This window comes from Ambystoma mexicanum, chromosome 12 (assembly GCF_040938575.1).
Source record: "Ambystoma mexicanum isolate Mex_15411 chromosome 12, UKY_AmexF1_1, whole genome shotgun sequence".
Taxonomy (NCBI): Eukaryota; Metazoa; Chordata; class Amphibia; order Caudata; family Ambystomatidae; genus Ambystoma; species Ambystoma mexicanum.
In genome coordinates, this window is record NC_090936.1 from 136309478 (window position 1) to 136333558 (window position 24081).

The 24081-nt window shown below is 46.1% G+C and overlaps 1 protein-coding gene across 1 annotated transcript in view; it reads right to left on the reverse strand.

Annotated features, from left to right (window-relative positions):
• Nucleotides 1–976: 976 nt before the first annotated feature.
• The window catches only part of SMC1B (structural maintenance of chromosomes 1B), a 2377846-nt gene continuing 2354741 nt past the window's right edge, over nucleotides 977–24081 (reverse strand). The window contains exons 24-25 of the mRNA XM_069627687.1: nucleotides 20604–20714; nucleotides 977–1806 (exon numbers count right to left, since the gene is read on the reverse strand). Of these exons, the coding sequence (XP_069483788.1) occupies nucleotides 1714–1806; nucleotides 20604–20714 (204 nt within the window). The 3' untranslated portion in view covers nucleotides 977–1713. The remainder of the gene's footprint in view (nucleotides 1807–20603; nucleotides 20715–24081) is intronic.

The following is a 24081-nucleotide window of genomic DNA, read 5'->3' on the forward strand; positions in this document are numbered from 1 at the left end:
TGTTATAGTAGTTATCGGTTGAGAAACTGTAGGATCAATGAGAGCATTGAGAATTAGTGGGGTGGAAACAGCGAGCGGTAAGGTTGAAAGGCTATGGAGTTTGGTTAATTTTAATTTATTGATGTATGCCAGTCGATTAACTTACAAGACTGCTAATGAAAGTGGGACTCCAGGGGGGTAACCCATATTAGCAGCAGAGTTCACAAGGGAGGAGAGAAAATACTAAGCAAGCACCTACTTAACAAAAGGTAGCCCTTTGACGCCGTGGACGAGAACCGGCGAAGACCAGCTTGGTGCTAAAGCGCCTGAGGGATCTGTAAATAGAGCCGCGGGATACCTGGAAGATGTAGTTTAGCTGACAAATGTGCATATCCCACGTTATCTCGTAATGAAGTTAAACCACAATAACGTTTCCAAATATCAAGATGCTAACAATGAGAGTGCTTTATCTCTCTGCCACATGGAATTAAGCAAGTATGGATACTAAGCAAATATGAACAACGCACAGCAGCAGCCGAGAAAAGCACGCTCGCCGGCAGTGAAGGTGCAAACCGCAATCAGAGTTCCAAATCATATTTTCAAAATCAAATTGTGCGTACAAAATACCTGACCGCTGGGAAAGGAACATACCTTGAAGATACTTATTAGATATTAGAAGATACCAGTCAACTTACTAAAGATGTGGTTCACATGCTGTACATGCACAAGAAAACTGCATTTATGAATAGTAGGTTTGTCTCCAATCCATCTGAAATAGCATTCTCCACATTTAAAGGGGTGTTTTCAAGAAGATAATTAACAACCAAGACAGAATGTGCATTGTTTCAGAGCAATGTTCCTAAGAACAATTTTACGATTTACAAGTTAAACTATATAAAAAAACATTCATACAATGATGACAAAAATTAGGCATTTAAAATGTATGCAACAGTTTATCTTTTGAAAGAAATAAAGGTTCTGCGAAAGCACCATTTACGAACATTTATTAACCGGCAGCCAGCGTTATCAACTCATAAGTGCAGCCGAGGGTAGGTTCTTACAACGAACATAAATGACGCTTCATTAAACAAATTAAAATTTGTTAGAAATGCGTTGATCATTCACAGCTGCCATACATATTTTATGTAAGATGCGTGCACACAAATAAAACAGTGTGAGTTAATCGTCGATTCAGAGAAATTTACAGGACAGCCATGCTCAACATTAATTCAAACACCCCACAAGTAATGGCACAGTATGGGGAACCATTTTTGGCACATATTTCATTTGTTCGCTGATTTATGAAGCAGATATCTTTGTGCACATTTTTTTGCAGTAGGACTATACAATTGGTTGATTCCTCATTGAAACAAATAACCTTTTTAATCGATAATATTTGTGTATGAAAAACATACAATGCATTTTATATGCTTGTAAACTGCATGCCTAATATCTAAATATTAATAACTTAAGCAATCTTGAAAATGGTTATTTAAAACATAAATAATAGAGAAACATAGTATGTCTAATAAATAACATTAAAGAAGAATACACAGGGAAAGAATACCAGACTCTAAGCATGCAAACCTTCATCACAATCAGTACACTGCTGCGTTGGCTTCACATATTCAGGGTAAATGACGAACATATAAAAAAAATGAAAATAGCTGGGTATAAAAGAACACCTGAATTTCCTTTCTCACAGTTGATCGTGCAAGCTGATCCATATACGGACTATCTGTGCTCGTCTTTCTTTTCAGGGTCATCACTTTCTTCATACAGCGTGAGATCTAGAGTTAGAGCTCGACTAAACATGCAGTCATCTTGCTGAAAGAGCAGTAAGAGAACACTAATCATTGCAAGCTCATATTTTTGTATTGCTCAGCGATGCTGTTTCCTGAACACCCTAATAAACCTAGGACAATCTTTGTTAACAGTAGAAACATTCATATTTACATAAGAAAATGAACACACACCACTTTGGATTTCTTCTACATCAAACTTTGCCCAACAAAAAATCATCTTGCTTTCTGACAGAACGTAGCAACTTGAATTTTCTCAATCACTCCCTATCCTCCATTCCTCTTGCTGATCTTATTTGGAGCTAAGAGCTTAATCTTGTTTCCCAAAGGGAATGCATATTTGTAATACTAGTGTGGAGTAGAGGAATGGTATAAGTGTAGCATGTACACATAATGGAAAACTCTGTCACTGTTGGGAACTGGAGAATACTGAAGCATATACACAAGATATGTTCCCACCAGGCTTGATTCAAGAAAAAAACCTTTTAATGTATTTGGATAATATTTAAGCTATTGCTTTACTCAGACTAAGGAGTAGCTCTGCTATCGATTTGAACATTTAATTAATAAATCTTCATGCGTCATATATTGAGTGAATCAAAAATGAATTTATTAGAATGAATATTGCAAATTGTAAAACATTGAGATCTATTGTGACAACATGAAAATATGTGTGTGAAAGGTGCTATCATGGACGTATACCAGGGATGTGTATAACAGTTATCAATTTGTTTGAGTATTAAATGACTGCGTTTAGTATTTGTTTATATGTATTAGAGCGTCTTCCTTCAGGAATGTTTTAAGCTTTTTGATATTTAGTAGCTCTATATTTTTCAAATTAAATATTGATTCTAATAAATTCTTTTTTTATTCACTCAATATATGATGCATGAAGGAATGGTCAGATTGAACAGTTTCGACTTGTGTGCGTTTATTTTGTAATCCTGCCACCTCGCTGAAGAGACAGAGCGGCCATCTTATAGAAGTAAGCACCACATTCTGCATATCAAAAAAACAGATGTTTTTGGTAAATATGTAGGATAGGGTTCTACTTTAATCCACCAATACACACCCACAATTTGAGTTTTTACAGTGACCTTTGATTTCCCAGGTCAATGATTTGTCAATATCCCCGACACTAATAATTCTAAATCTGGCTAATTTCACTAACCTTCAGCATCTGACATATTAAACTGGATGAGTTACATGAATGTTCTTTGAAAGTTCAAGATTTTAGAATTATGTAAATGGACACGCAAGTTGAGAATTAATTTCTGGATACATTTTATTGATCGGAGGACATTGGTTAATAGATAACACGATTCAGTGAAGATTCATCCCCTAGCTAATTCTATTTTGGAAGAAACTGTGTGGGCCTTTGGATTGAAGGAGAGGTGAGACACCTCTCGTGATATTCTTATTGTTTTTCATTTTTAGCTCTTGTGAATTAATTGAATTAAGTTTTGGGCTCATTAATGTTGGTTATTTTGCAATCTTTAATTATTAGGGATGGATCGCCCCATATCCAAATTCGCAAGCCCCTGAATTTCTACTTGGTAGAACAGTGGTAACATTGGGAGCATGCACTTAATGAGGTATATGATTTAAAATATTTATGCTGAGATTCTAAATTGAATTGTTGATTTTGTTAGCATGTACTTCAAAATGTGTGCCTGAAAATGTGATACTTAGCTGATTGTTTTAAGGAAGATGGGTGAACATACCTACATAAGCCTACATTCTTTGTTCTTTATTATTTGTAGAAATATCAACCAGCTCTAAACACGTTGGGTCATACCAACCAATATAGGTTTCTGAATCATTATCTTTTGTGAGCATATGTTGTTGGAATTGTATTGAAATTAATTTAATTTACAAAATGTAACCAAGTTGTTGCTGATACTGAGTAACATAACTAGCATTACGATGTTATTGTTAAAAACTTGATGTCAAATCCTTGGCTGGTTTTTCATCTTTTGAAAGTGTGCAGGGGGCGGGAGTTCCCTATTTTTGGGAACTTTATTTTGTTTTTCATTATTGTCAGCCCATGTGCCACGACTGTTTTTTTCCCATGCAACTTTTTAGATTTTTTCAGAACAGAACATACTGAGACAAGGAAGAACACAGCAACCATCAAGAGTAACCAACTCTTAAGTACTGCCACAAGGTGGTTCACAGGAGGCAAGAGGACTGCCAAAAAGACATTATCTGCAGGTGTTAACGCTACGGCGGAGCCCGGAGATAAAAAGGAAAGAGAAGAGGGACTAAAGAGTGTCCGATCGTGGGGAAGCCCGCAGCCTGCTGGAGCCAGCGAGTTTCGACCTTTGAGTGAAAGCTGGAAGAAAGGCTGTGCAGGGGATGCCGGAGGCAGGCTGCAAGAGTTTATGCTGGGTTTGAGGGGAGCCGAACCAACTGCAAGGCATAAGGGAGGAAGCAGTGGTGTGATCGCAACAACGTGGACCATCGGGTATCCGAGTGAAGCCACTACAGAAGGAAGCGGGGGACCGCAAAGGTGCACCGGCACACTCGAAGCAGTCGAGAAGAGCAGAGGAGGCCGCTGACAAGGAACCTCATCCCAGGAAGGACCAGTGACGTGCTGCATCCCACGAGAAGGTAAAAGGGAGGCACGGGAGAACCGGCAGGGATACAGGGAGGCTGATGGAGGGACACAACGTAATGTTCGTCAACCTAGTGGCAGCTACAGAGCTAATGGGGAACAGAACTGTGTAAATTGCATCGGGGAGGGTCGTATGGCATTCCATCAGCAGGTTTAGTTTCCGCAGTTGTTTGCCGCAGATCTTTGGCCAAAAAACTAATTGAAATGTTTCTTTTTTTTATTTGGGGCTGGGGGAGAGAGGGGTTCCCTGCCCAATCCGCATTCTCAGTTTTTTTACTACCTGTTCCCCACATTCCCCACTCCTTATATCCTTTTACCCCCTAACCCCTATATTTTTAGATTTGTTTTTTCAGCCACAAATCGGCAGCAAAACAAACCCTGGCGATGAATGAACGTCATACCTCAAGGAGGATCTCCATTGTCCAAGTACTAGCTAAATAGCTACTGGATAGTGGAAGAGTGAATCAAGCATCCAAGGAGAACTTCCTTGCCACAGTGGCAGCAATAAGCCCACTGACCACCAGAGAAGGTCCTGGGATCCTACCAAGAGCGAACCAAGCCTCAGGAAAACTTCCCTATCGGAGTGGCAGTAATCATTCGACTGAACACCAGAGAAGGGTCTGGGACCCTAACAACAGTGAAGCAAGCATCTGAGAAGAAATTCCTTGCTACAGTGGCAGCAATAAGCCCACTGACCACCAGAGAAGGACCTGGGATTCTACCAAGAGTGAACCAAGCCTCAGAGGAAAACTTCCCCATCGCAGTGGCAGTAATCATTACACTGACCACCAGAGAAGGGTCTGGGACCTGGGACCCCAACAAAAAGGAACTGAGCATCCAATGAGAAATTCCTCGTTGCAGTGGCAACCATAAGCCTGCTGAACACCAGAGAAGTGTCTGGGATCCCAACAGAAGAGGTCTGAGAACCCTAGGAGAAATTTCTCAGCGCAGTGGCAAAATAAGTCCATTGACCAGCAGAGAAGGGTTTGGGAGTTTGCTGCTACGGAGAGAGTGGGAAAACATACAGCAAGTCGAAAGACACGAAAAAGAACTTTTCAAATACCGGGACAAGGGAGTACTTCTTCAGCATGACAAAAAAAAAAAAAAAAAACATGGGCCATATTCAAAAGACACCAGGGGAAGGGAATCTTTCCCCCTGGCCTTATTGTGATCTGTACAGACCAGTAACAGGAGAAAGGGGTCATTTTCCTAGCACAGAACGTGGAGTTGTGCAAAGATGGAGTATGTTGCTTACCTGTAACTCCTGTTCTCCAGCAAAGGTATCTTTCATGTATTAACATGCTTTGAATATTCACTGCCAACAGTCTGAAAATCCTCGGCAACCTTAGTAGTCTCATATATAGTAAAACCTTCAGTCTGAGTTTAGTAGCCCATCACTGTCCTTTTGGGTGTATTGTGCCCCAGCCAATGGGACGTAGAGTATCTAGCTCCACCCAGGAGGCCATCTTCAGATCCTAGCCCCGGAGATGAGAGCCACCGTATTGCAGCCTTTCTCCCTGCGGGGTGGATGGCGGGTGCATGTGAATTCATGAAAGATAACAATGCTGGAGGACAGGAGTTACAGGTAAGCAACATACTCCTTCTGCAGCATTGGATCTTTTATGGATTCACATGCTTTGAATAATTAAACAACAGTTGTCAGCAATGAACAGGAGGCGACAGGGGAGAAAGGCATACCTTATTGAAATAGGCATTGTAGGAGAACTATCTCGACTCTTGCCTGTGCTTCCCCTTGTTGCTTCATGCAGTTATGCTTCACAAAGGTGTGCAGCACTGAACAGGTAGCTGCACTGCAGATGTCCGGCATGGGGATTCTTGCCCATAATGCTGTAGATGATCCCACTGCTCTGGTAGAATGCACCCGTATAGAACCTTGCAGAGGCCTGTTGGCCTACAAATGTGCTGTGGCAATCGCCAAGGTGGCCCATCGCACAATGCCTTGTTGGAAATGTGTTGTCCTCTGTTGGGGTGTTGGGGGCTCCAAAAGCTATGAACAGTTGCGCTGAAAAACCTTAATTCTGTCCATATAACACTTTAATACTCTTCGAAGATCCAGAGGGTGTAGCGCCTGCTCTGCTGGAGTATTAGGTTTTGCAAAGAAAACTGGTACGATTACTTCCGATTGTAGGTGGAATTCCAAGAGCACCTACGGAATGAAGCTTGGATTTGGCTTTAACAATAACTTGTTTGTGTCAAAACATAGGTAAGGAGGCTTGACGGATAATGCGTGTATTTCTGACATGTGCCTGAAGGATGCGACTGCTACAAGGAACGCTGTCTTCCAAGATGCATATTGTATGTCTGTAATAGCCATTGGCTCGAATGGTGCCCTCAATTAGTACTGCTAGGACGGTTTTCAGGCTTCACTGTGGAGACATTTTCTTCTGCGGAGAGTAGGTGGGGAAAAGACCCCTCATGAAGTGCTTAACTATGCACGCCCCGAAAAGAGGGTTTGGGGGTTGGGGGGGGGGGGGCTTTTTCTCTTCTGTTAAACCTTGAAATTGCTGTTAAATGTACCCTTTACAGATGAATGTGACAGACCATCTTTGGCTAGTTTTAGCAAATATGGTTGGAGGTAATGAGGGGCTATATTGATAGGGTCTAGTAGCTGTTGGATACACCACTTGCAAAAGCGGTCCCACTTGTACCCATACGATTTGTTTGTAGAGTCTGCCCTGGCTGCCGTGAGAATGTTTCTGCATTCTTGCGAAATCGGGACGTGGCCAATTCTATCAAGCCAAGAGCCAGGCCTTTAAGTTGAGTGACCTTGGGTCGTGATGCAGAACCTATTGGTTGCACATTGAGAGAAGGTTGGGATCCTTCCCTAGAGGAATTGGATGGTCTCGAGATAGATGAATGAGGTCCGAGAACCAACGTTGCCTCGGCCACACCGATGGCACCGGGATGATTGTGCATTTGCACATTGTGATCATCTGTAGGACTTTGCGTATAAAGGGAAATGGAGGAAACACATGTGAAAATCTCTTCCCACGAAAGTGTGTCGGTGTCCCCCAGCGACTGACTGTGTGGGTACCTGCTGGCAAACTGCGGGCACTGCTTGTTCTCCTATGTAGCGAAAAGGTCGAGAGGCGTGTTCCCCATTGTTGGAAAACTTGATCGAGTTGTATGCTCACCAGTTGCCACTCGTGGGACTGGTTGCCGGCCCTGCTGAGTTGGTCTGGAGTCTCGTTTTGTTTTCCCGGCATGTGCAATGCTTGGAGTTGTATGTGGTTTTGGTTCGCCCAGTGCCACAATTGTTGTGCTTCTATTGACACTATCATGGACTTTGTGCCTCTCCTTGCTGTGGGACACGGTGGTTGTGTTTTCTGTTAACACCCTGACCACCTTGTTCTTGAGTAATGGCTAAAATGAGCACAGAGCCCGGCACATCACTTTGAGCTCTAGGACACCGAAATGAAGCTTGAACTCTTGGGTATTCCAGAGGCCTTTGATGGATAGGTGGTTTACGTGAGCGCCCCAACCTGTGAGTGACGCGTCAGTGATTAACGTCTCCTGAAAAGGTAGCTCCCTGAGAGGCATTTCAATTGTGATGGGGAAATCGCCCACCACTGTAGTTTGCGTGTGAACAGAGATATTACTAGCAGTATGTAGTTCCATGATCCGTTTGTCTGTGACCATCGGACTGCCAGAAATTCTTGGAGCGGCTGCATGTGCAGCCTGCACCGCGAGAGCAGCGAGATACAGGAGGACATGGTCCCTAGTAATTGCATGCAATTTCGAACCGACACGCTGCTGCCCGGTTAGAATGTGGCCAGGAGAAGAGGAACTGAGAGTGTCCTTTCTTGGGAGGGGTGAACAAATCCCTCGATGGTGTTGAATTGCACCCCCAGGAACAGTGGAACACTAAGCTGTTTGATGGCTTGAAAATTTAAAGTTACTCATCGTAGTGACTAACGTACTCTTAGACTTTAGTCCCCTTTTCTCCATACTGCATGGGCGTCCCTTCCAAGGGACGGGAGACAGAACCTTTTTCACCAGAAAAAAACATTCTTCCCCTTTAAATTTAGAGGCGCGCTGGGGTGCGGCACAGAGAGCATGCGCAGCCCTGACTCCGCCCTCCCGCGCCACACCTCAGTCCCCATCGATACGTTGACAATAGATTTAACATTGCCTAATGACACCAGTATAATTAGGCGGGAGGATGGTGGGACGCATGGAGGAAAGGGGACTAAGGACTAAGAGTACGTTTTAGTCACTTCGGTGAGTAACTTATGTTAGGCAGAATCCCGTGCAGTGCCCTTAGGGACCACTACACAGAATTAAGACTACAAGTGGTGATACAAATTTTACCTTTGGTACAAGCCTGTACTACTATGTCATAGTGGTAGCAGTGGTGGAGCAGCCAGTCTTATCTCAAGAGTATATGAGCAGTAGCAGAGATTACACAAAGGGACCACAATTACTGTGACTCAAGCAAACACTGACTCAAGGTTTCAGGTAGAAAAATATAAGTACATTTATTTTTAAACCATTCGTTATAAACACAACACTTCTATGAAAACTTCAATAAAAACCACACGTTAAATATACTACAACTAACCAATTCACTTTGTACAGTAAGTCTCAAGGTAAGTACCCTGTGTTGGAATGAACCGGTGTTAGGCACAAAACACGTTACCTCGAATACGATTGCGATCACTTTTTGACAGTTAGGTCTACTCAACAAACGCATATCCGTGACATGAAATGCTACCGGGGCAAAAACACACTAAGCACCTGAGATACCCAGAGGGAGTTGGAGGCAAAAATCAAAAGTTCAAAAGTCAAAGGGCCGGAGTCAGGGTCGAAAGACGGTGTGGCCAGTTGCCGAAGATCACACGGTCTGACAGTTCATGATTCAACGCAGCCAAAAGTACTTCGATATTGTCAATGTTCGGAAGCAAAAGTTTTAAGGAGGGTAGACAAGGGCAATCCTTGAAAATGAAGAAAAGGGATTCACCCAGTTTCCTCAACAGAACACAGTACCTTGTTCCAATGGTGCAACTGGTGCCCTGGCAGTTGTTCCTGTTGGTTTCCCGCTGACCCCCGATTCCTGGAGCTTCATCGAGAAGGAAGGATGTCTGAAGGGGGTCTGCACCACACAGGGATGAGGCCGGCAGCAGCGACACGGAATAAAAGGTGCGCACCTTAAAAACAGGTGAGGCTCTTCAGGTGGCTATCCAGACCACTACAGCAGTGTGCAGCGATTTCGACCACGGAAGAGGATCCTCTGGCTGAAGATGATGAGCTGGTTATCCCCAGCAAGCTCAAGGGAAGAAGACTCCGGACTGGATCTTCTCTGAGTCGTTGAAGGGCAGATCGCTCAGAAATGCAGCAGGGCTTCACCGGGACGGGGTAGTTGCAGCAGCCGTCGTTCTCTCCGCTTCTCTTCGGTTCCTTGTAGTTCCAGTGGCGACTCTCTGACTTCTAGCCTAAGAGACCTGCCTTTTATGCGAAAAACCCCCATTCACGCAGCCTGGCTGTCAATCACCCAGCAGGGGGGTTGTCCAGCCCGGACAACTACCCTGGCCAATCATGACAAAGTGGGACTTGGTTTTCCTAGGATACCCTGTACAGGAGGTGACTACACCCCTCCCTCACATTCAGCCCACCTAGACACCCAGGCGCCTTCAGGAGGGCTTCTGAGCAGAAGCCCGCCAAAAGAGAGTGAATAAAGAAGGCGAACCTGGTTTGCCGCGCAAAGTAAAACACAAGAAGGACTTTAACAAAAAGAAATGGCGAATAAACCCAACCGGAGCAAAAAGAAAGACGATTTGGTCAAGCGGGTTTATGTTCGAGGCTAATATAATAGCCAAGAACAGTACCACGTTTATCGAATATAATCGCGGTAGAAAAGTTAGGGTAGATACCACTGCCACCAGCCAAGTCTAAATGTTAAAAGAGCAAAACAATGCTCTAGGAGGTACAGATAAAAAGGGATACGAGTTAACCCTTTCCAGTACTCCATGGAAGATGGGGTGTACTGGATCTGCGGTAGATTGACTAAGTAAAGTTAATGGTAGTCGCCTCAGAAATGGAGTCGAGGGAAGTCTCAAAGACAACCCTGTGCCACGGCACTGAAGGTGCTGTGTGACACACACAAAGACGGTGGCTACTGAAGTGGTGTACTTCAGAGTCCACACAAAAACAGATGGAAACACATAGCAAAACAACAGCAAAGCTGCTGGGGGACTCACTAGGTGTGGGAAATTAGCCTGAAATGAGAATTCTCCCTAACAACTTATAATTACTCTTACGTACCGTCCCCTTTTCTCCATACTGCATGGGCAAATACAACTGAATGTAGCCCCAGGGTGGAGAGGACACCCTCCCTAAGCAAATAGGTTCCTGGGAACCGCCTGTCCGAAAGCCGCATCAGATCTAGTGCCGGCATCCAAACAGTAATGCTTGCAGAAAGCTGATGGAGTGGCCCAAGTGGCCTTCCTGCTTATGACTTCCCACGGGACATGGAGCTGGAACGCGTTGGTGGTTGCCTTGGCCCTAACCGCATGGGCGTGCATGTTGGCCAGAAGTGGCTTGTGCTGCCCCTCATACACTTCCTTGATGGCTGAGACCATCCAGCGGGATACGGAAGCCTTGGAGGCCTGATAGCCTGGTCTAGAGGCTCCGAAAGTGAAAAAGAGGGTGTCCGATTTGCGGAAGCCCTCAGTCCTGTCCCAGTAGAATTTCAGGGCATGCCTGACATCCAGGCAGTGCAGCACCCTCTGTGCTTCGTCCTTAGGATCTGCAAAGAACGTGGGAAAGACTATTTCCTCATTCAAGTGGAAAGCAGACGGCACCTTGGGCAGAAATGCTGTGTGTCCCCGCAGGACTACTTTGTCCTTGTGAAAGGTAGTATATGGTTCCGAGGCGACCAGCACCTGGATTTCGCTGACTCTACGTGGCGAGGTGAGGCCGACAAGTAAGGCCGGCTTGATGGTGACGAGCCTGATGTCCGCAGACGCCATTGGCTCAAACGGTTTGTGCGCAAGGGCGCCCAAGACTATGTTAAGGTCCCACACGGGGTGATGCCTCTTGATGGGTGGGTAGAGCCTTACGAGCCCCGTCAAATGTTTCTTGACGATACGATTGGAGGAGGAGAAAATCCCCTCCTCCGAGTTCCTGTAAGCCCTGATGGCTGCAAGGTATGTACGGCAGGTGTCCACCTGCACCCCAGAGTGGGCGAGGTGCGTCGAGAAGGAGAGCACGTCGTCCAAAGTACATGCCAGGGGGAGTCTGCCCAGTGGCAAAACCTGGTCCATTTACTCTTATACTGGACCCAGGTAGCCTTGTTCCTTGCGCCCTGTATGATGTCCATATTAGCCTGGGAGAGTCTGAGGTGCTGCAGGGTTACCTGCTCAGGGCTAATTTCTGTGGTGCGGGGAGGATGACTCTGCCCCCTGCTGCACCAGAAGATGTGCTGGGCCCGTCGGGAGGTGAATCAGAGGCATCTCTGAGAGGCTGAGCAGCTCCGAAAACCAAGGGCCACCATGGAGCTATACGAAAGATGTTGAGCTGGCGAGACACTTTGATCTTGCAAATCACTCTTAATCAGCAGAGTGAGTGGGAAGGCGTAAGCCGTCATGCCATTCCACTGAAGCCGAAATGTGTCCCCAAGGGAGCCGGGGCCCTGTACCTGCCAGCAGGCGAACTGAGGGCACTTCCTGTTGTGCCAGGTGGCAAAGAGATCCACCTGGGGATGACCCCAACTGATGAAAATCTCCTGAATGAGGAGGTTGTTTAGCTGCCACTAGTAATTGTCAGCTCCCAATCTGCTGAGCCTGTCCGCTTCCAGGTTGGCTTCCCCCGGGAGGTGGACTGCCGTGAGGTAGATGTTCTCCAGGGCCCACTCCCACATGCTGATTACCAGTCTGCACAGAGGCGGGGATCTGATGCCTCCCTGCTTGTTGACCTAGTACATGCTGACCGAGTTGTGTGTCTTGACGAGGACAACCTTTTCCCTGAGAAGTTGTAGGAATGCTCCGAGCGCTAGCCAGATGGCGTTCAGCTCTAACCAATTGATGTGGTATTCCTGCTCTTGTCGAGTCCAGGTGCCGTGGACCGAGAGATCGTCCAGGGTGGCTCTCCAGCCCTCGAGCGAGGAGTCTGTGGTGATGGTGGCCTGCGGGGAGGGCGCCGGAAGGGCTTGCCCGTCCGTAGGTTGCAGTTCCTGGACCACCATGTTAGGTCTGGTTGGAGAGATGGAGGAACGTTGATCATCTTGGATTAAGAGCCCTGCTCCTGGTTCCACGAGGCCGCGAAGTACAGATGAATCCTCATCATCCTCAGTCTCGTGTCTGGGACGGCTAATGGGACCGCCGTCAAGAGACACAGGAGATGCAGGTACCACTAAGCCGAGGTCACCTCTCTGCTGAGGAAGTGGGCGGTGGCCCTCTTGATGGCCGAGATCTTGCAGTCCCGACAGAAATACCTTCTTGGAGCACGTGTCCCAGATGAGGCCCAAGAATGTCAGAGCCTGCGTGGGCAGCAGCTGCGACTTCTTGAGATTGAGCAAGAAGCCCAGATCGTGCAGTGTGTTAATAAGGGCATGGGAAGAGTGGTGAACTGCTTTCGGAGATGTAGCCCTGACGAGCCAGTCGTCGAGGTATGGGTAAATGTGGAGGCCTTGCTCTCTCAGGAGGGCAGCCAAATATTCATTAGCCTGGTGAAGACCCTGAGGGCTGAGTTGAGGCCAAAAGGAAGGACCTTGTATTAAAAATGGTAGCCCATGATCCTGAACCGTAGGAAAGAATGATGGGGCTGCCAAATTGGAACGTGTAGGTACACATCCTTCAGATCCAGGGAGCACATCCAGTCTCCCTTGCACAATGTCTCCGCTATAAAAGCTGGCGTAACCATCTTGAATTTTTGTAGGGGTAGGTAAGGTTGAGGGTGGAAAGGTCCAGCACAACTCTCAGGCCCACCTTGTTCTTCTTCTGAATGGTGAAAATCCTGGAGTAAAAGCCCAAGCCTCGCTGGGAGGCTGGAACTTCCTCCACGGCCTGGCTCTCTACGAGCGACCGGATCTCCGCCAAAAGAGTTGCTGTCCCAACCTGGGGGAGTAGAGGGGAGGAGAGGCTGGGATAGGGAGGCGGTACCCCATGGATACTACGGAAAGGATCCAGGGGTCTGCGAAATTCTGACACCAGAAATGTGTATGGAGAGCAAGCCTGCCCCCCCCCCCCCGCAGGAGAAACGTGGACCCAAAGCGTTGTGTCATGCCTTCTTTCCCTCGGAGGCTGTCGCGGAGGAGGGGTACTGGAAAATGGCCTTACTCCCCCACCCTCTTTTTGTTGCTTGTGCCGGTTCCGAGACGGCGAGCGGTCGGCTGCCTGGATCTCCATTCCTGGAAGCCGCGGAACACTCTGTACGTACCGTCCCTGTCGGAGCGCTGCTGAGACTGGGTGTACGACTTGGCCGTGGTCTTTGTCAAAATGGATAAAGACTTGGCCGTTTGGGAACTGTTTTTCTTCTTGTCCAGCTCTTCGTCCGTGGTGGAGTGGAAGAGTCCCCCACCCCCATCAAACAGTAGATCTAATATGCATTCCTGGACGTCCGGGTTGAATTTCGTCACCTGGAGCCAGGCTGTCCTTCTCATGTCCGTGGCGATACAGATGGCACGGCCAGAGGTGTCAATATGGGCCACGGTGGATTCCATGAGGTCCTGCGCCACCAGCTTGGCCTCAGACAGCCCCGCCTTAAAACGCGATTGGCTCTGGAGTAGGGAGTTCCGGGAGGAAGTCCGCAATTTCCCGCCATAACCTTTGGTTAGCGGCAGCCAGCATGACATCTACCTGACGAAGATGGAAGGACGCGTTGGAATAGAGTTTCCAAGATCTTCTCCTCCTCGCCCAGCAGCGCCGCAGAGGAGGAGGCGGAGGACGACTGAGGCTTGGAATATAGTGATGCTGCAGTGATCACAGAGGAGTTTGGCTGAGGATGGGCCGAGAGCAAGAGTGTATCCCAGGCGTTGATTGACCGGCTGGGCTGAGTGGGGCTTGAGCCAACCCTTCTTGGCCAGGGAGACTACATTGGTTTGCAGTGGAATCCCCGTTTTGGCAGAGGGGTGTTGTGTGAGGACTTCAGCCAGAACCCCCCTCTGCCGGCTGCTCAACCTCAGGTTGGGGTAGGCCTTGGTACTCTGCCAGCCCTGCAAGATCTTCGTGAAAGGCCCTGGCAGAGGATGGCGCATCAGGATCCTCGTCCGTATCCTGTGGATCGGGGGGATCCAGCAGAGGTGGAGGAGTAGCTGGCGCCGGAGGCTGGCGTACAGGGAGCGTGGCCAGAGGCTGGTACGGAACCGCCTGAGGAATCGGCTGGGGAGCCGGAGGCAGCGGCTGTGCCATGCTGGGGGCGCCGGCGCAGGCGCTTGTGGTGCTGCTAGCAACATAGGGAGAACTTCCCTGATGGCGTCCTGGAGGATAATCCCCATTCAAAGTGACTTCATGAGCCTGTTAGGGAGAATTCCCATCTATGGCTAATTCCCCTCACCTAGTGAGTCCCCCAGCAGCTTTGCTGGACTTCTGGAGTTTATTTTTTTCCACTTGGTAAGAGTGAGAGCTTTTCCCCCACTCTTACCTGGGTTTTGCTATGTGTTTTTGTCATTATGGACTCTTAATCACACCACTTCAGTAGCCCTGTTCTTTTTGTAGTCACACAACACCTTCAGTGCCGTGGCACAGGGTTGTCTTTGAGACTACCCTCAACTCCATTTCTGAGGTTACTACCGTCCCCCAGAAAAGGGTAAAGGTACCAATAACTTTACTTAGTCAATCTACCACAGATCCAGTACACCCCATCTTCCATGGAGTACTGGAAAGGGTTAATTCGTATCCCTTTTTATCTGTACCTCCTACAGCATTGTTTCGCTCTTTTAACATTCAGACTTGGCTGGTGGTATCTACCTTAACTTTTCTACCGCGATTATATTAGATAAATATTAGATAAACGTGGTACTGTTCTTGGCTATTATATTAGCCTCGAACATAAACCCGCTTGACCAAATCGTCTTTCTTTTGGCTCCGGTTGGGTTTATGTCTTACTTTGCGCGGCAAACTAGGTTCGCCTTCTTTGTTCACTGTCTTTTGGCGGGCTTGGGAGAAAGAGGGAGGGGGAGGAAGACCCTATTCTCACCAGGGCCGACTGGGTTCTGGATCTTCAAAAAATTGAAAAAAGATAAAAGAACAATAAAAAATGAAAAAAGACAAAAGAAAAACAAATACCCTGGCATGGATATCTTTTGTTATTTTTTTTTTATTTGTTCTTCTGTTGCTAGGTCCTTATTGAGCTTTGCCTCATCTCAGGTGCTCTTCGGATATTCGAGAGTTGTACCTAATATTTTAAATCCTTGGGAAGAGTACACAACACCACCTCATAGGGGCTTTGAAATCTTGGATTGTTCCATCTACGCAGAACATTTTTCACGTAGATCAGCTCCCCGGGTAATAATGGTCCAGTTGTGTCAGATATATTTGCAGTTGCTGTTCCTTCCGGTGTGTCCTGTCCTGCGCTCCTGGGTGGCACAATCTGTTCAGAGATATATTTGACAGCATGTGTTAGTGTTGGTAAATAATCCCTAAATTCTTCTCCTAGTACTGTCGCTGCTTGATGTGCATCTGACCATTTCCTCACAGGGGATAAAGGGGTCTGCATGCACCTGCCTGTGACTATTTCATGTGGTGTCAAATGGTGGTCTTTACTAGGGTATGTGCATAAAGTGAAGAGGGCCAAGGTCAAACAGTGCACCCAGTTTATCTTCAATGTGGAACACAATGTTGGCAGTTTACTCTTCAAAAGCCCATTGATCCTCTCCAAAACACCATTAGCCTGAGGATGGTAAATTGAGCACATTCAATTTTTTATGCCTAATAGTGCTGTGACATGTTGAAATAGCACATTAAATAAATGTGTGCGATTATCTGATCTCAATACTTCGCACACGCCCTATCGTGGAAACACCTCTCTGACCAGTAACCGTGCTGCAGATTTTGCATCTGGGTGTGCACATGGTCCTGCCTCCACCCACCTTGAAAAGGGACACCACACAATAAGGTACCTATATTTTATTTATTTATTTTTGCATTTATTTACAGAGCACACAACCCGTAGGTATGTAGGCGGTAGTTTCATTGTGGAAGGGCAGGCCATTTATAACGTGCTTTTTTCCTTCCACGCGCGGGTTCAGGATTCAAACCTGTGTTTGCTCAGCGTGGTCTTGCTTCCAAGACCCGCGCGATGCCAAAGAGCTATCCTCCTGTCCCATTGCACCTGTCCCCCATATCTGCATAATCCATATGCAGTTCACGGAATGGCCCTATAGGGTGCAGTAATGTACACAATGTCATTTTCTTTGCTCAAACTTTGGCATGTCAGACAATGTGTTGCTTTTTATTTTTTTTTATAAATACTCTCCTGGAGGTTTGGCTCATACCAGTCCCTCTGAATATCTGCCACAATATGTTGTTTATCGCCATTCTTTCAGATGCTGTGAGAGTCTGCCTCTCACCGGGGTGTCGCGAGTCAAGACCTCAGAGCTGTTTTGAGGTGGCGGAAGCAGCGACTGATGGTAAAGAAGCCGCTGCTTGGGCGGGCTTTGCACCTCTCCCTCGTCCACCACGAGACTTTGACCAGCCTGTCCTCTTGCTCTTCCAACTGAGTAGTAGTAGCGAAAAGACCTACCGCTCCAAGATGATCCACTGGGATGAAAAGGCTGTGGCTACCTGACTGTGGCACTTAAGGACTTTGGTGCTGCCTTTGAGGTCTGCAGCCTTTCAAGGCTTTCATCAGCCTTATTTCCAAATAAATGAGAGCCGTCAAAGGGCATGTGAAGATACCTGGGTTGTACATCAGGTGCAAATCCTGACTTCCTCAACCACGCATATCTGCTTATGACCCTGTTTGGCGCCATGGCCAGTCAGCAGTGTTCAAACCTGATTGAAGAGGCTCCCACATGGCCTCTTTGCCATCCCTTATCAGATTCATTAAGATGTCTCTTTCCTCACCCTCAGGGATCTGATCAGCCGCCATCGCAGTCCCACTGGGCGAATGTAAGCTTTGCCAGGGCATATGTGGAATTAGCAGACTTGAAAGCCATGCTGCTAGGCGAAAAGATGTTCTTTGCCCAGAAGTCAAAGCGTTTGTCATCCCTGTCAGGGTTTACGGTTGGAAACACAGCTTGCTTAGAGGCAGATGTAGCACTACAAGGCTTTCTGGAGATGGATGGATTAACAGGTAGCCAGGGTCACTACTAGATGGCCTGTATTTTTTGGTCACATTTTCATTTACTGCCGGGCTGGACCCTGGAGCCTCCCAGTTGGCCGCAACCTTTTTTTGTAGTGCCACATGGAATTGTAAAATGGGATCATATTGAGGACCCTTGTCCAATAGGTCAGTCTGGTCGATCTGTTCAAATGCAGGAGCTGGTCGACTCCCTCCCAAAATTCTGGAGGGTGTCATGTAGTTCTGTAGGAACTGCAGCAAACGCGCGCTGCGCGTGGAATATGTACTCGACGATGACGTCAGTCGAGATGGAAGCCCTCGTGGGACATTGAGTCGACCGTCTTGACACACAGCACCCTCAGCTGAGAAAAAGTTTCAGAAGCAGCTAAAGCTGGAAATGAAGATATCATAAGATGAATAAGTGGGAGGACACAATCCATTTCAATCTTCTGTTCTGAAAGTTTCTGCGCTACTGCCGTGACTATTCCAATCACCATGATTATGAATCACATCAAAAGAGCTCAACAAAAGATTCCCAGTGAGAGGATATCTGAAAAAAACTGTGCGACAGGCCTGCAAGAGAGCTTGCAATATACCACGTGAGGGGACTCTGCAACAACATCCGCAGAGAGAAGATAATATCATAGCAGTCCTGAGCAACTCACCTCTTTAGTGAATAAAATAAAAAACAAATGCACCGCATTTATCCTTCGTGAAATGTGGGCATTAGCAACATAGCTGCCCAAATTTCGCACTAAAGCGAGGCAAAAATATGAGAGACTAGTTTGTGAATAGCTAACAGGCAGCACCCCACAAGACGAACCGAGACAGACCACACTGTGGTTGATACCTCAGGTGCCAGGCCATGCACCATGTGGTACCTGTTTGGTACGCCCACAAACATCACAGAGTCAGACAATATCCATTGGATGGAAGAAACCGTGGGAGCATAAATCGTTTCACAAATTGTAACACACACAATGTGCTCCATTTAATCACATGCCCATGTGGACTTAGATACGTGGGCATTACAGCCAGGAAGATCAGGCAACGTATTGTGGAAAACAAGTCGTGTATAAGAACTGAAAGAATAACTACTCCCACAGTTGTACACTTCGTGGAGAAGTCTCACTCAGAGAGTGATTTCAGATGGACTATCATCGAGCATGTAAAGCTTGCAGCGAGATGAGGAGGTATTAACAGGCTGTTGATGTTGAAAGAACAGGATTGGATACTAAGATTAAAGACAGAGGGGGCCTGAATGAGGCTATCCCATTGCTACATCTGTCAGAAATACAATACCTAAGAATGTATGGCAGTTTGCTCTCCCCACTGAGACATCACAAGCTAGTATGACACTCAGTGACATGATGTCAAAGGGCTATGACAATACCCACAGAAAAGGCTAAGCATGGAATTGTGGTCACACAGCACTCTTGTGAGTGAGGTACAGCTACTGTAACTAATTAATGGAACATTTTAAAATGAAATCATTTTTGCTATATTTGCTTTGGGTGCTGCAATTTTGAATATCAGTAAAGGCATGGGAGTGCTCAAAATATCAATGCAGGCAACACACTAGCTCGCTGGCACAACAGGATAGTCATATCCGGGCAGGGACATTAGGAATGGTGATAAGCACGTAGATCTGGCCAAGATGGCGTTTGCCACAACCGAGTGAATTCATGGACTGTCGGTAATGACTAAGTGCTGCATTCCCTGTGTGTTTCCATGATTTTTCAATATATAAAGAGTCTTCATGAACAACACTAACAATACTAAAGGTAGGATAGTGCCCTTCATAAAATAAGTTTAGCTTAAATGCAGATTACAATAAAATAAAAAAAGCTGCAATACATCTAACAGGAGCTTTATATGTTCAAAGATGGCCGTTGAAAATATAACAAATTTACGTCGAGCTCTCAGCTTTTGCCGTAGATTCACGCACTTATTGACTTAGTACTAAGAGCGTCGGACTAGGACTGACCCACCAGACACGGGCACGCAAACGCAATCTCAATGTGATTTCTTATGAGCACATCTGTATGTGGACAGTGGAACTGCACCTCTTCAATCTCAATTGGGTGTTTTATGAGGACTCCTATATGTTTTAGTGGTACCTCACCTCTCCAATAAAAAAAAGTTGTGAGGACTTCTGCAGGTTCTAGTTCATTTGATAGGTGCAGTACTGCTGACAACATACAGGTGGGTCTTATTACAAAATATCATTGAGATCAAAACTACAATGGAGGACAAATAAAACCAAAGGCTAGAATACTACATACAACCATTAGATGTCACTTCCTTGTGCTGTCCTTTGACCTTCCTCGTGCTGTTCCTCACCCACCTTGTACTGCACCTTCTCCCCCCTTGTGCTGTCGCTCCTTCCTGTGTACTGTTTCTGGCCTACCTTTCATCTGTTGGATTTTATTTTTCCTCATATTGCCATCTATGTGTTGTTTCTCCCCGCCAAAGTGCCTCACTGACCCTATCCAGAGCTGCCCTGCATTCCCTCCCACACTGTACTTTCTTCTGATGTGTGCAGTCATTCCTCCCCTCCATGCAGGCTTGACTGGCCTATAGGGCAATGCCCAAACCGAAAATGCAAGTGACAAAAGGAATGAATTGCCATCTGCACCTGTGGGACACTTTTTCATTGGTACCCGAGACAATTGTATAACGCAGTCCAACCCTGCCTCCAAATGCAATAAACTACAAACACCAAAACTGTTGGCTTTGCCAATGCTTGTTTCATATTGAGAGACAAGTGAGGGTAACCATGTGACTAGGGAAGATTGTGTATTATCAACACACTAAATAATAATATTCTGTCTAATTAAGAACCTGCTGCATTAAAACTAGTTATAAGGTGTTACTAGCGCCCAGATCCCCATTGATTCAGTGCGCTATACAAATAAAAATAAATAAATACTATTTACTGCAATAGAAGTCTGCTTAAAACATACCTCTGGGCACACGCCAATAAGGGCATCTGCTTTGGAGTAGAATTCTTCCTTGAGAGAAATTACAAGCATCTGAAACTGTTCTCTTGCCTGCTCTTTGATGTAGCTAGTTACCTGAAAATACAAGGTTAACATATTTGTTACAGCTGAAAAAACAGCCTTTCAAATATAAAATATTAACATTTGAACAATAAAATATTTAAACCTACAAAACAACACCTATAGATCATATTCCGAAAAAAAACTTTACATTTTTTGCAAGTTTCACAATCTTAATCAAACAAAAGAAATAACCCATTTTCCATGTGTCACGATTAGCAAACTAATAAAAAATAAACAAAATAACACAGTCTCATTCTATTCGCCTATTTTCCTCTTTAACAATTGGACATAAGTAAAAGGGGAATAAGAAAAAAGGAAAGAAAAAAGAAAAAACAACCACAAAATTATTACATTATTAAATACTAGACTCAATAACAAGACAAATGAATATTAAATCCTCAATTCTAACATTTACATCTTTTGGAAGTACTAGATAAAGTTGATCTTATTGTCCAATTAAAGGTTTGGTTACTTCAGGCAAATGCAGAGATTGCATAAAGCTTACCATAGCTGCATTCGTCCCAGATCTATGACTGTCAAACAAAGCCCTTCACGAGGGGGCGCTGTTGCGCGCAACAAAGATGGCCGCCTATTAGCTGAGCTCCTCTCCGCCAGTAATCCTTCTGAAATAAAATCCAGTATCGGAGCCATCTGAACCACCTAAACTGGCGGTGCTGCCTGCTTACAACCCCTCGCACCCCCTGGGATAAGAAACTAGGAAAAACTAGGAAAATCTGACCCATATTTCGCAAAATATTTTGGAGCGGTTATCGAGCGGGAACACCAGAGTCCCCACGGAGCAACAGGGACATCGGAGGAGGGGCTGGGGAGCCTGCCTGAACCTACCTGAGCAGAGGATGGGCTTACAACTCACTGCGAGACACCGCCACAAATAACCAGATATCAACGGAGACCCAGGCGAAGTGTGTACAAACTGCCTGCCTCTGGGTGCAACAGGCCGGCAGGCGGGGGGGGGTTTGGGGGGCGGTTGGGGGTCCCCCACACGTGGCGAATGAGTGTTAGGGAGAATTCTCATAAATGACTGATTTCCCTTACCTAATGAGTCCCTCAGCAGCTTTGCTGGATTTCTAGGATTTATTTTTTCACCTGCAAAGAGTGCGAGCCTTTTTCCCACTCTTACATGTGTTTTGCTGTGTGTGTTTTCACTTTTTGTGTGATATTGAGCACTGGAGCCTCACCTACTCCATGGCCTCAGATTTTTAATGTGTGTTACACAGCACCTTCAGTGCAGTGACACAGGGCTGTCTTTTAGACTTCCCATTGACTCAATTTTTCTGGCGCTGACTACTGTCCCCCAGAAAAGGTAAAGTTCCCATTAACTTTGCTTTAGTCACTTTAAACTACAGACCCAGTACACCCCATCTTACATGGAGTACTGGAAAGGGTTGATTCTTATCCCTTTTTGTCTGTGTCTCTTGGACCCTTCTTTAGCTCCCTTTACATCAAGACTTGGCTGGTGGCAGTGGTAACTACCCAAACTTTTCTACTGCGGTTATCTTATATAACCATGGTAGTGTTTTAGGCTATAATATTAAACCCGCTTGACCAAATACATTTAATTTTTGCTCCGGCTGGGTTTATTCGCCATTTCTTTTTGTTAAAGTCTTTCTCGTGTTTTTCTCTGCGCGCCAAACCGGGGATGATTCCTTTGTTCGCTGTCTTTTCGCGGGCTTCTGCACAGAAGCCCTCTTTAAGGCGCCTGAAAGTCTACGTAGGCAGGGTGTGAGGGAGGGGTCTTCGGAACCCTGCCATGGGTTCCCTTGGTAACCCAAGTCGCACTCCTGTTTGATTGGCTGAGGACAGCCACCCTGCTGTGTGATTGATGGCCAGGCTGTATGAATGGGGGAACACTGCATAAAAAGCAGGTCTCTGGGACTGGAAAGACAGAGTCGCCACTGGAACGCAAGCACCAACAAGGAGCTGACAGAAGAGGTCCCCTACAACGACTGAACCGCCCGGTGAAGCTCTGCTGCAGGTCCGAATCTTCAGAAACCGACGACAGATAAGATCCTCCAGGAAACTTCTTCCCTTGAGCTGGTGGGACCAATCAGTTTGCCCAAACTGCAACCCAGGACCCCTCCTTTTGTCAAATTCGCTGTGCAGAGCTACAGTGGGCTGGATAGCCAGGAAGGGCGTACCTTGCTTGGGTTTTAAGGAGCACACCTTATATTTGTTGTTTTGCTCTGCTGCTGGCTTCTCCCCTGGGTGGCGCAGGACCCTCCAACTTCCTACTTCGTGTCAGCCCGACAGTCGCTTCAGGAACCGTGAGCCTGCAGGAACCGCCAGGAACGTCCGCCTCAGCTACAGCTCCCTCTCCGTTTTAAGGTACTGTGTAAATCCGGTTGTCCGTTTCGTTTAACCGCAGTGAAAGCGGTTGAAATATTTCTCCAATCCGAGGGCTTGTCCTTCTCTTCTCTTCGAAGTAACTTTTCTATCAACCAACCTCGTCCGTAATCTGTGCCACAAACTTTACCGCGAATTACCCTGAACTGTGTGATCTTGAGCAAAAGACTTTTGACCCATTGACTGTTAGGCAAAAACCTGTGCAGTTCCCTTAGGACCACCACTGCAACCAGGCTTAACACTACAGGTGTTGGCAGTAAACCCAATTGGTAGCAGTCTGTACCACCCAGATTTACCTGGTAGCTGTGGCTGAGCAGCCAGACTTCTCTCAAGAAGAGTTAGGCAGTATATAGATTATACAAGATAGGTACCAAAGCACAGTATCACAAACAAAAACTGAACAGAGCTTTTGGATCAAGTATATAATTATTTAAAGACACACTTAGAGGCACTCTAGCACTATTATTGTAAGCAAGTTTAAAAACACAGTCACTATTAATATATATACATCCCTTATTCCTTATTAGACAAGTCTTAGTTAACACCACTTATTTCCAGACAGAGGTGAGCACTTAACTAAAGATGGCACTCCAATAAGTTAAGAAAAAGGGAGGGAAAAGGCAGAAATTAGGAACAGCACACAACACAATACTTTAGAAGCACTCAGCAAGGCAGGAAAGTCAAAGTCTACTTGTGAGCAAAAAGTTCAGTGGCCAGGCTCCCTCTTGGAGAGAGGAGAACACCAATGCGCCCAAGATCACACAGTTTAAAAGGTTTGGAAAGTCTTGCAGAGAGTTTAAAAAGGAATCAGTTCAGCTCAGAAAAGTTCAGTTAGCCAGCCTAGGGCCAACCCAAGTAAGTGGTAAAATGAGGATTTACGAGACACCCCACACAAACCGTTGCGAGGGAGGCCAGGCAGACACAGTATCTTGAAAGTGGAGAGAATCCTACAGCGGGGGCAGTTGTTCCTGGCAGTGGATGCAAGTCGTGGCGTCGTCCAGAGGAAGAGAAGATC